This window comes from Podarcis raffonei, chromosome 4 (genome assembly GCF_027172205.1).
Source record: "Podarcis raffonei isolate rPodRaf1 chromosome 4, rPodRaf1.pri, whole genome shotgun sequence".
Lineage (NCBI taxonomy): Eukaryota > Metazoa > Chordata > Lepidosauria > Squamata > Lacertidae > Podarcis > Podarcis raffonei.
The window spans coordinates 38,637,345-38,654,560 of NC_070605.1; the positions used below are offsets into that span (position 1 = coordinate 38,637,345).

Genomic DNA, 17,216 nt, shown 5'->3' on the forward strand with positions numbered 1-17,216 from the left:
ATGTTTTAGATCCAACCACCCAGAGTCTGAAGTCCAGCCACTGACCCCACATACTAGATTTGCAGGGCTCTGTCCCTATCCACACTATGCTACTCCTGATGCTTCGCCGTGTGTCCAGATGACTCTGTTGCAAAGCACAGGAAAAAGAGGTGACAGATCAGAGGTGGAGAATGCTTGTGCTAGTACAGCAGAACCAGGAATGGCTATAGCTGTTAATGGAGCATTACCAGTTACAGCACTGTTCCATCTCCAGGTCCCCAGAGTACATTTACACTGCAGGCTTGAACTGGATTTACAATCATTCACTCTTCCCTGGGATCTGTCATCCTGGAAGAAGGACTAGAGATCTCTAATATAAAATTCTTAGTAACCTTCTGGAACAAAATGGACGTTAATGTACCTACGCACTGAAGCCTAATCCATCAACAGCATTGAAATAGAAGACTGAGCCTTACAACTCACAGATAAAGATACTACGCAAACTGTAATAATTAAACAGAATTAAAAGCAGCTCAAGTGGACCTTTGTCTTCTGAAACACTGAACCAGTTTCAATACCCCTACTCTCCATTCTGCCCCTTTCTTCACATTCAGAACCCCCCCAAAAAATAAATGGTGATATGATGATAAACAACAGCCAGACTCATTGGGCAAACTCCCATGAGCTCTGCTTCCCCCGAATCACTTTGAAATATTACAGCTTCTTCTCACATATCCCCATGCAATTAACAATCATGCTAACTGGTGCTTACAGGGCCTTGGAAACAGAATGTCTTCCACCTGTTGGGTAATAAATATTATTTGCGCAGAAGAAGAAAACAGTCATTTGAATATTTACATTCTTTTTTCCAGGTTCACCGATTGCTGCTACTGTGGCAAAATACTGAATGACACGTTTTGTGTTCACAGTCTTGCCGGCACCAGATTCTCCACTATGAAACAGAAGGAAGATGACATTATTAATCTCAAGCTTTTCACTTCAATCAGCCTTATACATTTGCATTTTTTTTCCAAACTCTAAACTGTGCTACATTTGAATGAATCATGTCCAGCAACCTCACCTTTAAGGAATTCACTTTCGATCCATGTTTACAGGTAAGTCCACTGGCGCTGATTCAACACAGGCTTGTCGTGATGGATAATTCCCAGCAGGCAGGAGGCCAAATAGGCCTCCGCGCCTGCCAGGAAGTTTGAATCCATGCCTGCAGCCAAACTGGCCAATGGTGAGCAGGCTAAGGGGTGGGTGCTCAGCCAGGGAGCAAACCCAACTGGCAGCAGGCTTCACTTGGGTCTGCTCCTTGAGTATAAAAGGAGGCCAGTTGTGGCCTTATTTGACCCAAATACACTGTGTTATGTCTGATTTTGTTCTCTAAGTTGGGATGCTGAGAACCGTGGCCTCTGGGCACACAAGAGGATAGGAGTATGGAAAGGATAGCGCTATCAGGGCAGTATCCCACTAACTCATTCCATCAGTGCAATAATTTACATTTGGAACTTTCTCCCCCTCTCATTCACCTCCTAAATCTGTTATGGGGCTTTCTCCCAGTCTTCTGGAGCAGATTTGAGGAGGGCAAGGGGGGCAGAGAGAGGGGAAATAGAATTATCCGAGGGCAAATCCTTGTGCTAAGGGAACAAGTTATTCAGCATTACATTAGATACAAGCCTTAGTGTTATTGATGGCCATGTGAAACACCACTGAATAGAAGATGGTGGAGGCAACAGTGGGCTACTGAAACTCTCCTTGTGAGTTTTCTCAAAGCCACCTGGTTGGCCACTGTGGGAAACTGGGCCCAGACTTAGTACGTCTTTGGTCTAATAAAACACAGCTCTTCTTCTGGAACAAAGGTACCAACAAAATATACACTGACTAAAACCTGAGTATCAGAACCTGAGTTGTGATGCAACAGAGCTGTGTTTCTTAGAAACAGACTCAAGGCACCTCAGGTAAATCCAATCAGCAACAGCAATATTTAAGCACAGTAGCCAGGGAGCCCTAGTTAATCCTTGCCACCCAGGCCCACACTGCCTTTCTGCTCACACTCACCCCTACCAGGTGTTCCCTCTTTAAGTACTTACTCTTGGCCCAATAACTAACTTTATACCCAGAACCTAAGGGCAAAATTTACTTCTCTTAATGCCCGTGCTGAAAAACCTTGCATACGAATTAGCAAAGGCGAATATGTGCTTTGACATAAAATGTCTTCAGTTTTGTGTGCTCTGGTAAGCATACTAGGAACCAGTTGCTTTTGCTGATGTTTGCATTTGCTGATGTGAGGCATCTGAAAAGATTGGGGTGGCTATGTGTCCTATTTTACATAGAACAGTCCTCTTCTGAAGGAGTCCTCTGTGTGATGGACTGTCTGATCAGATTTGAAGATAAGAAGGGAGAACTGGGCCTTGAAGTAACTATAAATAGTTATTGAGTAGGCACATAGATCACTTGGTCACAGTCTTTTCCACTGTGGTGGGATATATTGTATTTTTATTTATATTATAGCAATTATTTCTCAATTTGCATCTATACTATAATTAGCATATAGAAATGTTAAGCGAATCTGTGTCCTCTTTTGCCCTTCTTTTCGAAGATGCATTTTTCCTTTTTTGGCATTGCATAAATAACCTCCCTAGAAAAAGATCCACTTACGTGATCAGCATTGACTGGTTCTCTCGATCTGTGCAGAAGGGAAAAAAGGAACCTGTAATTGCACTTGCTATGTAGTCATGAGGGAATAATTTCTTATACAAACAGAAATAAACAAGAAGAAACCCATTTAGGCAAACTTCCCTCAACATGGGAAATATCTTGTTTAGTATATTTTAAGTGCTTTGGCAAAATGCATTGGCCTGCAAAACCAATTCATTTTGGGTTTTCTCCATTATTTAGTGCCATATCCCTGCTGTGGAGGTAGCTGCAAAAGCCATTGCATGACTCCATCACAAGCAGAGAAAGACAATTTAACCAGATCAGTTTCTTGGTAGAAATTCCAAGAGCAAGGTGTGCTGTTGAAATTCATTGGGCTCTTCAAAGGAAGTAGGACTGAAGAGAGCAAAGAGAAACAAAGGAGGGATGGGTTTTTGACAGGTTGGGGTTAATTAGCATATCAAAGGCTCTGTAACATGGAAAACACATTCAGCTAAAGACATTCAGATTAGAGGGTTTCTAAACCTGTTGTGTTAGATGCTTCCCTTCAACCTGTTCTATTCGTGTTACATGGAAGAAACGTAGTGAAGTTTCAAGTTTTGCATTTAAACCAAAAGGTTTGGTTGCCCCGCAACAATTTCAAGAGCATGGGGCTTCTGTTTGCTTTCTAATGAAAGGGCCTGTTTTGAGAATTAAAAGGAAATCAGCATTGGCAATCCAATTGGTCAGGGCAAGGATGGAGAACTTGTGGCCCTCCAGCTGCTGCTAGACTACAAATCCCATATTCCTTGACAACTGGCTGTGCTGGCTGGGGTTGATAGAAGTTGCAGTCCAATTTCTAAAGGGCCACAGGTTCCCCTTCTTTGGCATAGAGATTGTCTCAAAGTACCAGCTGTGTAACATGTCAGCTTAGCAATCTTTTTTGTTTGCAAGTGATTTGAGAGAGGAGAGAACCTAGAGGAATTTATGTTATATTGGGCAAGCATGTGCTTTATTTGCAAATGACCGTCGATGGAATTTGAAGTACTTGCCTCCTCTACCAACCCCGTCCAGAATGGTCATTCCATACAAGAGTAGCAAACAAGACCCATACAGCTGCGGTATTGCACTGACTTAATGGGGTAAGGGGAAAGTTCTTAGTTCAGGGGATCTAGACAAACTAGCTCTGTAACAATAGTGCATGCCTCTTAAGGGCAGGCACCTCACATTTAAAGATGCTATAATTATAAGGACCTAGAAAGCCAAACACATTACTGTGCCAAGCATAATTACAGATTTTGCTTTGCTTTTTATGCTTCAACTATTATTATAACTCAGCCAGCTCCAACAAAAAGCACAAGACAGGAAAATGTCTCATACTTTGATATATTATTTTAATGTTATCAATGGCAGTATACCTATTGTGCTCTGTGCAGAGTCACATTTGAAACAGATGAGCACAAACCCCAAGCTCCCTTGGTAATGTTCCAGAATGTCGATGGCTGCACAAATATTAGTGCTCCAGATAATCAGGCATGCATCACCACTGCCCTCTGATGGAAGAAATCTGCTGCTCGGACATGAATTTGCAGTGTGCTCCAGTTCTGGTGGCATGATGTTATATCACTGCTCCAGTGCTTGAGGGAGGCTAGAGTCAGTGGCCTTTAACATTTGGCTGTAGTGCAGCCAAAGCCAGGCAGTTTTAGCACACATTGATTTCAACAGGAGAGCTACGCGCATGCTCCTTCTCTTAAACAGCTGCTCCAGTTATTGAGATCACTATTTCTGCCTTGTGGTTTCTGTTCAAAGAAGGCTCATTTGTTACAGTACATTCCTTTCTTTCAGCCAAAGGGAAGCAGGACTGTAAAAAAAGAAAAGAAAAGAAAGTGCCCTGACCTACTGGCTGATTATTTCTCTGTGTAAACAGGGAGCAGGCAGGGGTAGGAGCAACAGAAATGTGCACATAGAGATTGAAGCAAACCAAGGTTTGCCATTCACTTTACTGTCAGAAAGAGTTATGGGGCTACTGAGTACACAGATTCACCCTCTGACAATGATGTCCATGGAGAAATTCTTGTTTATGGGTGGTCCATGTGAGCACAGGAACACAGGCGAGGTGACCTGGATCATTGTGTTGTAAGATTGGAGGTTTTGACAAGAGAGTGTTAGAGACTAGAGAGCAAGAATGACTGCTGAAGCTCCTTTAAGACACAGTTGCAAAACCTTTTTTTAGGCAGATTGCTAACTGATTGCTCTTGATAGATGGATCTCCCTTAAGTCATCTGAAGTGGGTGGGTTCTTTCCCTATCCAGCTAAGGATGGTGTATGCTAGGTCTGTGTGCACCTGGGAAGTGAGCAAAAGGGATAAAGTCTAGTTTCTGAGAGACAGGCACAGAGAGCTGAGTTTTTAGGAGCACAGTAAGCAAACTGTGTCAGGGAAGTTGGAGACCTGACACATGACAATGAATTTGGCTTTCTGCTGGAATATTAAATCTCGATCTGCACCTGTAAATAAATTCAAATGCTTAAAAACTGTCATAACCTTTCATTGATCTTCTTCCAAATAAATTAACTCAGAGTGAGCGCTGCACATCCCTGGAGTTTCTCACTGCTCAGAGACGGGAAGACTGTGTAATGATGGTTTTAGTGTCTTATAAAACCTAAGCATTACTGGGGGGAAATTAAAAAAAAAAATCTCAACAATTTCTCTTTCTTTCTTGTAAACCAGGAGCAGGGAACCTGTGGCCCTTCTGGCATTGTTAGGCTACAAGTCACTTCAAAAATATACAGTTCCGACAGTCAGGAGTTTAGTAGATATTATCCCTAATCTGAGTGGCACTGAAGATCACAGATCTTACCATCTCCAGGCTCTTTGCTCATGATATAGTGCCTAAATGCCCTTCCTAGAAGCTTCTCTTGTCAGCATTTGGAAAACATTTGAAAGCAAGATTTAGTTGTAGGACAAACAAATAAGGGCCATGTGGGCAAATGACGCTACTTACTACGCAGCATGTCATGGTAAGCATTATCAGCTATGGAGAAGATGTGAGGAGGAGCCTCTGAACGTCTCTTGCCCTTGTAAGCAGAAACAACTTCTGTCTTGTAGACAGGAAGCCATTTGTAAGGGTTTATTGTCACACAGAAGAGACCCGAATAAGTCTGGAAAGGAAAACAGAAGAAAATCACTAAGAACCTTGGTAAAGAACATGAAGATTTCACACTGTGTCCTAATGCCAACAGTGCAGTTGTTCTAATCCAGTTCATTTGTAGGGTTTGTCATTGTTGTTTTTAACAAAAGATGGCTTAACAGAACCAGACTGCCCTGGCATGGAAACTGAGAAAGAAATTTACTGATATATTAATACTAAACACACAAACTGAAAGAGAATCCCATCGATAGCAGAATGGTTTGTATCAAAGTTGTTTGTTTCATTTTGAAGCAACTGATATGTTGGTCACAGCCAACCATTTGTAACTTTCAGCTCAAGATTTCCTCATAATCCCAGCCTCCAACAATTCACCTCAAAATGCAAACCTCTGTAAATATAAATGCTGACAACTTTTTGAGGGGAAAGCAACATTAGTTGATTGGGACTTCTTTAACAGTAAAAAGATGGGGAGCATGTGGCCCTCCAGATGTTGTTGTACTACGACGCCCATCATTCCTAGCTATTGATTATTCTGACTAGAGTTGATGGGAGTTGGAGTCCAACAACATCTGAAGAGCTACAGGCTCCCATAAATGGCCCATAGTCACTTGATGCAGCAACCTTTCTAAAACTAAATGCGATGGAAAGCCACCTGAGAATCATATCCATGCCACCTGGAATTCTACTGAAGAAAGGTGTGATATATATGAAGTATCCCCAGACTTTTATGATGTGTAGACTGAAGCCCACTAAGAAAATCTCACGAATAAAAAACCTCATTTTATTAGTACAACTCAATTAGAAATTAGTTTAACCTTGGAAATGAGGAACATGGCCAGCAACAATGAATTTCGTTGTAAACTAGTATGCATTGGAACATGATTTTCCAATACCAAACACTTCATCTACTACAATAAAATTATGCACAAGGCATTTAGAAAGGTAAGCAATCTTCACGGCTAACAATATTTGTTAAGAAAGGTGTTCAACTCCTGTTGCAATCAGAACTGGGCACACGCCATGCCATAAACATCCAGATTCTGCAGCAATTATCCAAACTTTGCACTTTAAAAGGAAACTACTGCATTTTGATAATATTATGCAGCATGTGTCTTTGCTTAATATGCATAGTTTATTCTGCTTCTGCTGGTGTGTAAAGCATGAAAACCTATTGTCCAACCAGAGTGAAACCAACAGGTAAAGGCTGGCTAAGCCACAGAGACAAAGTAAACAGATGCCTGGTGTACCCAAATTATAGGGGTGCCCTCATTTATTCAAATATATTAGAAAGAGCGCTGCTCCCTGCATATTTAGAGACTGGGTACACAGAGGCAAGTTGTCTACTGTTTGATACCACCTGTATTTCAGGAGACAGAATTAGGAACATTCTGACCTCTATCAGCTGCCCAAGGCACAGACGCAGTCATAAAATGGGTGAATTAAGGATGTGACAGACATTAAAAAATGAAAAAGTAGCCCTCTAGTCAACCTTTGATCATTTAATGTGCTACGGCATCTGATAAGACACAGTGACAAAAATTTAATTCACTTACGGTGATTTAAAAAAACACTTTAGCTTGCTAGAGGCAAGGTTACATGTTAGTACAGTGGTACCTCTGGTTAAGAACTTAATTCGTCTGGAGGTCCGTTCTTAACCTGAAACCATTCTTAACTTGAGGTACCACTTTAGCTAATGGGGCGTCCCACTGCTGCTGTGCCGCCGCTGCACGATTTCTGTTCTCATCCTGAAGCAAAGTTCTTAACCCGAGGTACTATTTCTGGGTTAGCGGAGTCTGTAACCTGAAGTGTCTGTAACCTGAAGCGTCTGTAACCCGAGGTACCACTGTACTGAGCATTACAAACATGGGAAGCACCAGAGGGGAGACAGGGGGTTAGCACTCCAAACAAGGTGATCAGTCATCCTCCACCCCCACTTGGACCGTCATTGCAAATAACATATACTGCTACTGTAATTTTAATTCAGAGAAGAACTCTTCCACCTAGAAATATACTTTGCCTCTTCTATGCCCCCATTTTTTTTCTGGTGACACCACAACATTTGAGACAGGGATGCTAAAGAAATCACATGTCTCGTTCCTGTCTTCTTCCTAGTAGGCAAAACCAAATGAGAAAGGTAATGGTTTTGAATACCAGTTTCTGGAATTTTCTGGAAACCAGTTTCTGGAATTTTCTGGACACCAGTTTCTGGAAGCTGCAGGAGGGGAGAATGCTGTTGTGCTCAAGTCCTGCTGCTTGAAGGTTTCCCATAAGCAGCTGATTGGCCACTATGAGAAAAGGATGCTGGACTTGATAGACCACTGGCCTGACCCAATAGGCTCCTCTTATGTTCTTGGGGGGCGGGGCGTTCCAAAATAGCAACCATTCCGTAACATGCATTCTGAGCAATTGTAAAGGCTCAAATGACAGATCATCCATGTTCAAGCAGTTGCCGGAGAACTCATACAGAATTACAATTTTATGACACAATCTACCACTCCTTTTAACCACATACTTGACACTATGTGCAGCAATAAGCTCCTTACCCCTTGACAGGGGTATAGAGAGCTAACCTACTTTGGGGGGAGAGAACTGAACCCCAAGGGTATTTTGGTTGTCTGCCTGTCAACGGTTATTCTGGAAACTTCTGACCAGCAGCGTGCACCAGAAACTCAGTTTCAAAGGAAGATCACAGAAGTGAATATACAAGGGAGCAGAGAGTATACAGAGGAGAGTCCCTCATGCATAATAAGCCAGGAACAGGAACCACAAAGGGGTCAAAGGTCAGAATGTCCATCTGGCAGTATTGATTCTTATCTTGCACAATGGAGATGCAATTCAACATGCAGTTTTAAATGAAAATCAATGAATGACTCATACATAGATCATCCAGTTACTGTAGCGTCTGTTCAAATTATGCAGCACAGATGCCTCATTGAGGTGGGTCAGCATAGCCATATCTTCAATCATGTCAAACTTGGGAGGGTTCATCTGTTGAACATCATCTTCCTTCAAAGTGACTGTCTGCAAGAAAAGGGAACACTGTAACCACGGCCTTTCCAAACTTCCTGTACTACAGAGCGATTTGACAACACTTTTTTTAAAAATTAAAAGATTGTTTAAGGATTACTTTCAAGGACAGGCTGCCCACAAATGGAAACTCAACTTTGAAGGCTTCTGTGCAACCCTAAATATCTGGTCTCTTGGGAGACTGATCAAAAAAGAAAAAAAGAAAAAGCATCTCTTATCCATTTCAGTTTGTTGGATACTGCCACCCACTGTTGTAAGCAGTAGAATACATGATTTTAACAAAGCAATAATGATGATGGCCATCTGAAGTTTAAAAAGCAAGATGGAGAAAGTAGTTAAACACTGAGAAATGGTTATAAGCTAAATGCTATCCCAATTTGCCTATGAAGGATTTAGCAAAGCATTAACCTGAAGCTGTTGTGATTTTAAAACAAAACAGGAACCAATGAAGACATAACAGTTACTAAGCATTATAGTTTGTAGATAAATTACTTGCAGAGGGGTAGCAATATTAGACCATGGCAACAAAAACAATGAAGACCCTTGTGGCATCATAAAGACTAACAAATTTATTATGACAAAAGAGTGGTGTGGGTGATGGTCCATTTAATCAAGCACATTAAGTGTTACCCTGCGTTGTAGGTAGATATACAAGTGGTGGTGGGATAGCGGTGATTGTAAACAGTGAGGTCAGGAAAAAAAATTAAATGCAGAAAGTACAGACCACGACAATTACATTAATAATTTTCATTATTCACAAAGGACAGTTGTTGATATCAGAGACATCCTAGTATTGGTAAGTCAATTAACTCACATGGACCTGATTCACACGTAATGCTAGGTTAATCCATGGCTAAGTACAAGCCATGACCAGATGTGCAGGAGCAAAGGTCATGATCCTGGAGAGAAGGTCATGATCAAAGGAGTAGCCCAGAAACCCATATGTTTGCTCACTCATGCTAAGCCATGGTTTGGCTTAGTGTCCTGTGTGAGCGGGACCATGGTGTGGGGTAGAAATTTAATAAATAAAAAACCTATGTCCCAATTCAGTCTACAGGTCATAGCAATGATGCATTTGGTGAACCTTAATTCAGTGCATCTGTTTCATGTAGACCTGAAGAAGTGTCTCCACCCCCATTGTTCAGCCCGGACACTGAGGTCCAGCTCCCAGGGCCTTCTGGCGGTTCCCTCGCTGCGAGAAGTGAGGTTACAGGGAAACAGACAGAGGGTCTTCTTGGTAGTGGCACCCGCCCTGTGGAATGCCCTCCCTTCAGATGTCAAGGAAATAAACAACTATCTGACTTTTAGAAGACATCTGCAGGCAACCCTGTATTGGAAAATTTTAATGTTTGATGTTTTATTGTGTTTTTAATATTCTGTTGGGAGCCACCCAGAGTGACCAGGGTGTAAATTAATAATAATAATAATAATAATAATAATAATAATTATTATTATTATTATTATTATTATTATTATTATTATTATTATATTTTGCAAACTCATGACTAAACCTCTCTCAGGTTTTATTCATTTGTTTGTGTCAACAGCGATTTTAAAAGACTTTCTTGCTTAATCCTTTGGGTCGATGCATACAATATAAAAACAAATTAAATATACTAAGGCCTTGTTCATGTATTCCGTAGGAATCACAGAGAGATGTTTATGGCTTCCATATGTGCCACCCCAGTCACCCCAACTGCCATGGGTAGAAGCTTAAACAAAAATGCTTTCACATAAATGCAGGGGGCTCCTCATACGCTACCCACATGCAGGTACCAATAAGCGGCATATCTGTAGGGTCGTCCCCCCCACAAGACTGTGAGTCTCATAAGCCCATGTGCGCCTATAGGCAATTGCTTATAGGCTCCTGGATGTATGAAGATAACATACACACAAAGAGCTAGGAGGCTTAGAGAAAAATATCCCACTGTGAACTTTTTTGCCTAAGCTTCCTAGCTATACTGGAAGGGGGGGGAGGGAGAGGATTTTCATCGTGAACATGGCTGGGGGAAGAGAGATAAGCCTCCCTTTCCCTTGTGCTGCGGTCTGGATAGATATCAGGCTCTTCCTCACACAGCAAAAATCTGGAGGTGTAGCTGTATATATATGCGTTGAGCTTAACACGCATTTTGGCCCTTGGTTTTAGAAGCACAGTGAGATCGTACATGGCGAAGCAGCAAGGAAATCCCCAGCTCTCTATACGGTTCTCTCTTGTGTGATCCTCCATCCCTTCCTCGGATTGTTGCTTCTTTCTGTTTAACTGATTCTGGCCTAAGTTTGTACGCAGCAAAAACTGTTTCTCTGTCCTCATTATGTCTAGAATGCTTTATTCTTGTGACTAATCAAACGGGGGGGGGGGCTCTTTACCTTCCCGTCTGCAGTCTCAACAGTGACTTTGCCACCGCCAGTCTCTTTTATCTCAGCTTCAAGATAAGCTTTCTTCTCATCTGGAATCCAGCATTTCTTCTTCCCTGGCATAGAAAAATGAGTCCTTCATTGTTATGCAAAAATATTTGATACTGAACATTGCAAAATAAATTACGAATTGTATATAATAGAATATTAATTAATAGAATAGAATTATGTTGTTTTTGTATGTGTTCAGAGCACAAGTAATCCTTACAACAGCCCTGAAAGGTAAGGTGGCGCTTTGACCCTCCTTCAGATTGGGAAGGTGTTGAAGCGGGCAGTGGCCTTGAACAAGACCAGGCATAGGGAAACTCGGCCCTCCAGATGTTTTGGACTACAACTCCCATGATCCCTAGCTAACAGGACCAGTGGTCAAGGATGATAGGAATTGTAGTCCCAAAACATCTGGAGGACTGAGTTTGCCTATGGTTGCACAAGACCATCATTTGTGTTAGCAGCTCAAGTGAGATTTTAACTAGAGATGTTCCAGCTCATAGTTCATTTTCCTGAATACTATATTCCACTTGCATTGGTCCTTCCAGACAGAAGATGAATAACCTGTGCCTACTGCACCATTTTTGCACTACAAAAAAACAACAACCCAAATGTGCTTTTGGTTAACCTCAGCAAAATGCAAGGAAGTGTGCAATTCACAGGTTACAATTTGATTGTTTGGAATTTGAGTAATTGACAAGTATGTTCCACTCCCCATTGCTCCACCCTCTTACACTAGCATACTTTTTACTTGAAACATTTTTGGAGCATTTGCTTTTATGAATTGCTCAAATCAAAGAAGCCAACAAACACAAGCTGAAAATTCAAGAATCAGGGATGCAGTAATTGACACATTTGCACATCATCACAATGTAACAGTGCCAAATCTATCATACCACAGGGTAGAGTATACTTCATGGATGCACTGTTGATCTTACAGTATGCAGTGCAAGTCATAAGAGCTGCAAATGACCTCAGCCATTTCTTATCACCCTAAAGGCGTGGCATCACGCTCTGAACTCTGTTGCTTTTAAGTTTTTTCTGGTTCCAGCTAGTTGGTGCTTATAGAACAATGCCTGGAAGCTGTGTGTTCTTTGCTTTGATGTCTAAAAGCACACACTGAAACCAGGCAGGCCATATGTCACCCACATGCAATAGACGTACTTACCTTCTTAAAATACCATTAAGAACAATACATGTTCTCCGAGCTGGCTAAGAGCTGCTTTGCTATTTCCAGACAATGTTACTTTTTACTTTGAGATGGTGAACATCAAAGTTCTGCAACCCTTCTTGCAAGATCTTGACATCAGAATAATCACAACATCAGTGCGGAAAAGGGGGTCTTGTCAAGTAAAATGGAAAGGTTACCTATTATATATTCAAATTGCAGTGCAATTTAAGCTACATATGGAACATGCAGCTGGTCAGACCAGCAGAATAAATGCACATTTTTTAAAAGTGCAGAAGTATAAGGGTCACCAGTCTAAACAGACTGCTGTAAAGACATTAGCCCTTTACGATAGAACTTCTAATCATAAGCTATAGAAGTATGCATCATTCAGCCTTCCTGGTTGATGGCAGAATCAACAACTAACACCTTACCTTCAAAAGCCACAGTCTGCAACACCATCAACTCCTTGTCACTTTTCCGGAGGAAGGGAGCAGCTTCCCCGAATTCCGACATGTCCATCATCTTGGCGAGCAAGCTGAAAGTTGTACTCCCCAAAAGAAAAACAAAGCAATCTAGCCTGTAACAACAACAAAATTACTATCTATCTATCTTATATCCAAAGCAGAGCGATATATAGCACTTCCACATGGCAGCTGTTTCCAGGGAAAGCTGAACTATGCATACATTTATTTTTTAAATGTGTGTCTATCACTCTGTTCTGCACAGCTAAAAGCTGCCTGCAATGTGGTATTTGAGAGATAAGTTGTAGTTGTACAGGGTTATGGAAAATTAATCCCACACATTTTCGGAGTTGGTTTGTTGCGTGCCCAGGCAATGCTGCTCACCACCCTCTTATCCACTGCAACAATTAAAGCAAGGACTCAGAGAAGCATCATGGGTACAAATTAGACCACAACTTTATTGAGTACGGATGCAAGTCTGGCATGGTATTGAGCATCTCTGCTATTATCCAGCCTGCCTGCTGGTTAGCTAGTGGGTCAAGCCTGCTAAAGGATGACCTATGACATACATCAAATGGATACCATCTGACAGTTTTGCCATGCTAGGGAGTGCTATGGCCCTTAACTGCCACCTGGGTGTATGGACAGAAGCTCCTCCCCCGGATTCATTTAATAGAATACCTCACTGCCACGGAGGGGTCTTCCCCTTGGGCAAAGACTAAGGATCAAACCCAATGCCATAACCACCAAGGTTGTGATGATTGCTATGAGGAAGGCAAACAAACCAGACAGGCCCAATTAGCCTGAGGGTGAAATTCCTCCCTGGCCCCAAATACGGAGACTGAAGCAATCCATAGCAAGGTCAATCGAATACCAGTACAAAGAAAGAAGCCAAGGGGCAAGGGAAGGAGGGAGGGAAATCTGAAAGGCAACTGCAGTGCCAGGCAAGGAGGTGGACCACTTTAAATGGCCAGGGAGCAGACCTGAGTAAAGACTTCCTCTGGTGTCTCAGTCAGCTCCGCCTGCCCACCCACCCACCCCAGCACCACCTACAGGCCCACCTGTGATTGGCCAGTTGGCAGGCAGGCCAGTTTTAATTTCCTCAGCTGATGGGAGAGGCAGCACATCTCCCATTGGCTGTGGGAGCCTGGCACATGGAAGCCAGAAGGTGGCAGCAGGGCTCTGCCAAGCTGCAAATGCTGCCCAACTCTCAGGTGAATGAGTAGAGATTTGTGACTTCAGGGCTGAAATTTGACCTGGATAACAGGTCGTTTCTTCAATCTGATTAAGATTTGCAAGAAATAAAGTGTGTGTGTGTGTGCGTGCGCGCGTGCATGCGTGCGTGCATGTATAAAGATACAAAGACTCAGGTCTAAAGGCCCTTTCCTTAGCCACAAATGCAAGAAAACTCTGTGATCATTCACTGGTGAAGGAATTTTAATTTATTTCTTTAAAATATTTCTATTCCTTTCTCTGTTTTTTGCTGCACTCCTATGCATATTTATTGTATTTACTTATTGTAATTAATCTTCACTGAGAGCTTTAATTCATTTATATTCAAGACAACTCACAACATATCCAAAAGACAATTCAATAAACATAGACAAAACAAACGGCCTATCGTTTTAGCTTGTACTCCAAAAATTCGTCTCTACCTTATTCTAAGTCAGATCATCAGTTCATTTTGCCTAGTATTTGTCTATTCTAGACTGGTGCTGGCTTTCTAAGGACATAGGTAGAGCTGGCAATATAAGCCATGAACACAATGTTCTTTACAAGATCATCAGTTGCTCTCATGGCTCAGCAATACATAGACTGCTTGATGAGGAATCTGTGTGTGATTAAAGGAGTTCACTTTTTTACAAAACAGTAGAGCAGGCCAAGTTGAGCAAACCCTATGTCTGTCTCCCATCTAGTGCGACATCTGGTAGATTTCTCAAAACAAGCTGCAATAGTGATCTATAGTCAGAAAATAAAGAACTGCTTCTGGAAGGAAATTGATTGGGAGTAATCAATTTTCTCTGCATGCAGAAACTAAGACATTTCCCAAAAATGCAGCCCTTAAAGAGTAGCAGATTAATGGCATTAAGTTTATTAACGGTACAATCCTAAGGATACCTACTTTGAACAATGTCTTGTTGTGTTCAGTGGGGTACGTATGCACAAGATTGTCACCTTTAACAGGTCCTTTTATCTTATTCATCCCAGAATACTTGTGGTAGTCATGGGCGGGGGGGGGGCGGGAATCCTTGTGTGTTTTGCTTTCTAAATAATAAAATATTTAACCCTTGGATAATGAGCCTTCTGTATTTAGTGACGTAGTGTATAGGTAGAAGGACAGAAGAGCAATCTGGGGGAAGATAGCTAACTTTAACCTTCAGTTAACACAAGATTCAAGACAGAACAGTCTGTAGTCATGCGATACTTGTGTTTTTCCATCTATGTAGGCCAGCAGAGACCAGCTAGAATGAAAACCATTTACAGGTTTATAATGGAAGTGCTGAAACATCACTCTCCCTGTGCCTGAAATCACAGCCATCTTTAAATGAGAAGTTTCATTTAAAGGGAAATGAAATAGCCATTCGGCTCTCATTCATTTTTGTGCATTATTCTCATCCTGCACCGAAGTGAATTTTGTATTAAAACTGTCCCTTCGGATCTTGCTGCAGCAGGTTCTAGCACTGTGATATATTTTCATCTCCAAAATCAAGTACCAACTGGGAGAAGAGTTGCATTGGGAAACATTAAATTGGCACTGGGTTTTTCTCAACGGGTACTATATTTGGGTGCAGCGAATGCTATTTTATTATTGAAACAAGTGAGCAAAATATTCTGGTTCAGTTGCAAGATTTTTTTTCTGTTTTGAAGTGTATGTGCTGTTGTCATTCATCATTAACTTTAGACAAATGCTCTAACAGTCAATGCATGATGTTACAACAAGACAGCCTTGTTAAAAACTAGAAGGCAGAAAGCTCACCTAACCTCTATGTACCAGAGGCCTCATTAACTTTAGACTACATCAATAGCAATTGGCCCAAGCTTGCAATCTCATTACCAAATATAAGAACACTGCAGGATTTCTTTCTCGTGTCTTCACTGTCTCAAATCTGTATGTGTCCATGCATCAGAGACTGAAACTGCACTCTTAAATGAGTCTACTCTGAAGTAAGTCCCAGTGAGTTCAGTAGGGTTCATTCTTAGGTAAAGGATTGCAGACTGAACCACCTGGAACTGAGTTGACTCATAAGAGACTCTCTCATTCATTGACGCGCTTCAGTATTAGTTAAGTTTCACAGATTCCCAGGGAATAATGCATTGCATGCACAGAATGAATGATGTGATGGTTATAGAAAGTTTAACTAGGGCATACTTCCTGGGCTAAACAGGTATTGGGCATGAATGCTGGTGTGGGTATGAAAGCTCAGGACTGAAAGGGGGAGGATTAAAATTTATGGGGCAGCCTATAGTCTCTGAAAGAAATAAAGCCTCTGGAGGGGGCGGGGAGTGAAACACAACGAGAAGTTAAAAGGAATGATTTCCCCACTGAAACCCAAAGCAAAAATTTGTATTTTTTTGCCCTCCACAATCCCAACCAGTGTTTTCTTGTCTGCAATATCACTGAAAACTGGCTTAGGCTGTGCATTTTCTAAGGTGCTCCAGCCTCGTTTTCATCTAAGCATGTTTTAGCTAGCTGATCCACAGGAGCATTTAAGTTGTATAACTGAAAAGCTCCCTAAGGTATTTGGAAAGATAGAAAACATGACTTGCATATAATAAATGATCAACCCATCCTCAGCATACCAAGGACAGGAATCTCCTTTCAAAAGGAATATGGTTCTTTCCAGCTGATTGAGCGTTTGGCTTTGTGGGTCTCAGCAGAAAGATCTCTTCCCGGAGCCCCCATGCTGGCTGGCAGCATCACAGAGCTACTTAAACACGGCTATCAGAACTAAAACCTTTACATCTTAGCAGCATAAAATACAATACTGAGAAAAGGTTACAGCACTCTGGACTACAAATATATATATATTTAGAAGAGAGATTGGTACCTACCCTGAAAAGTAAAGGACCAAGTAAGGGGGTTGTGCTTGCTCTGGACTTTATATACACCTTCTACCAAGGTCATTGATGATAACGTTGTACAGGGCATCAACAGCTCCCCTTGTTTCTATATTTGTCTTCTGGGCCCTGGAAGAAGAAGAGGAAAAAAACACAAAGCACTTCAGCATGTGTGGCATTCTAAGGGGAGTGGTTTGCTACTTGATATGTGGTTTATCTTCAGCATCCTTTCATTAAGCAATATACATTGTTTTTATTTTTTAATTTGGGGAGGGGGGCAGAATTTTGTTTAATCATAGCTCGCTTCAACAGAAAAACTACGAACTG

The 17,216-nt window shown here is 41.6% G+C and overlaps 1 protein-coding gene across 2 annotated transcripts in view; it reads right to left on the reverse strand.

Annotated features, from left to right (window-relative positions):
* MYH15 (myosin heavy chain 15) overlaps positions 1-17,000 on the reverse strand; it is an 89,865-nt gene extending 72,865 nt beyond the window's left edge. The window contains exons 1-7 of one of the 2 annotated variants that reach the window (XM_053386279.1): positions 16,884-17,000; positions 12,801-12,946; positions 11,163-11,266; positions 8,646-8,789; positions 5,622-5,778; positions 2,644-2,671; positions 838-931 (exon numbers count right to left, since the gene is read on the reverse strand). In XM_053386279.1, coding sequence (XP_053242254.1) covers positions 838-931; positions 2,644-2,671; positions 5,622-5,778; positions 8,646-8,789; positions 11,163-11,266; positions 12,801-12,891 — 618 coding nt within the window. In that variant the 5' untranslated portion in view covers positions 12,892-12,946; positions 16,884-17,000. Of the gene's footprint in view, positions 1-837; positions 932-2,643; positions 2,672-5,621; positions 5,779-8,645; positions 8,790-11,162; positions 11,267-12,800; positions 12,947-16,883 lie in introns of those variants that run through there. The other variant, XM_053386281.1, reaches the window with a different exon arrangement.
* Between the last annotated feature and the right edge of the window lie 216 nt (positions 17,001-17,216).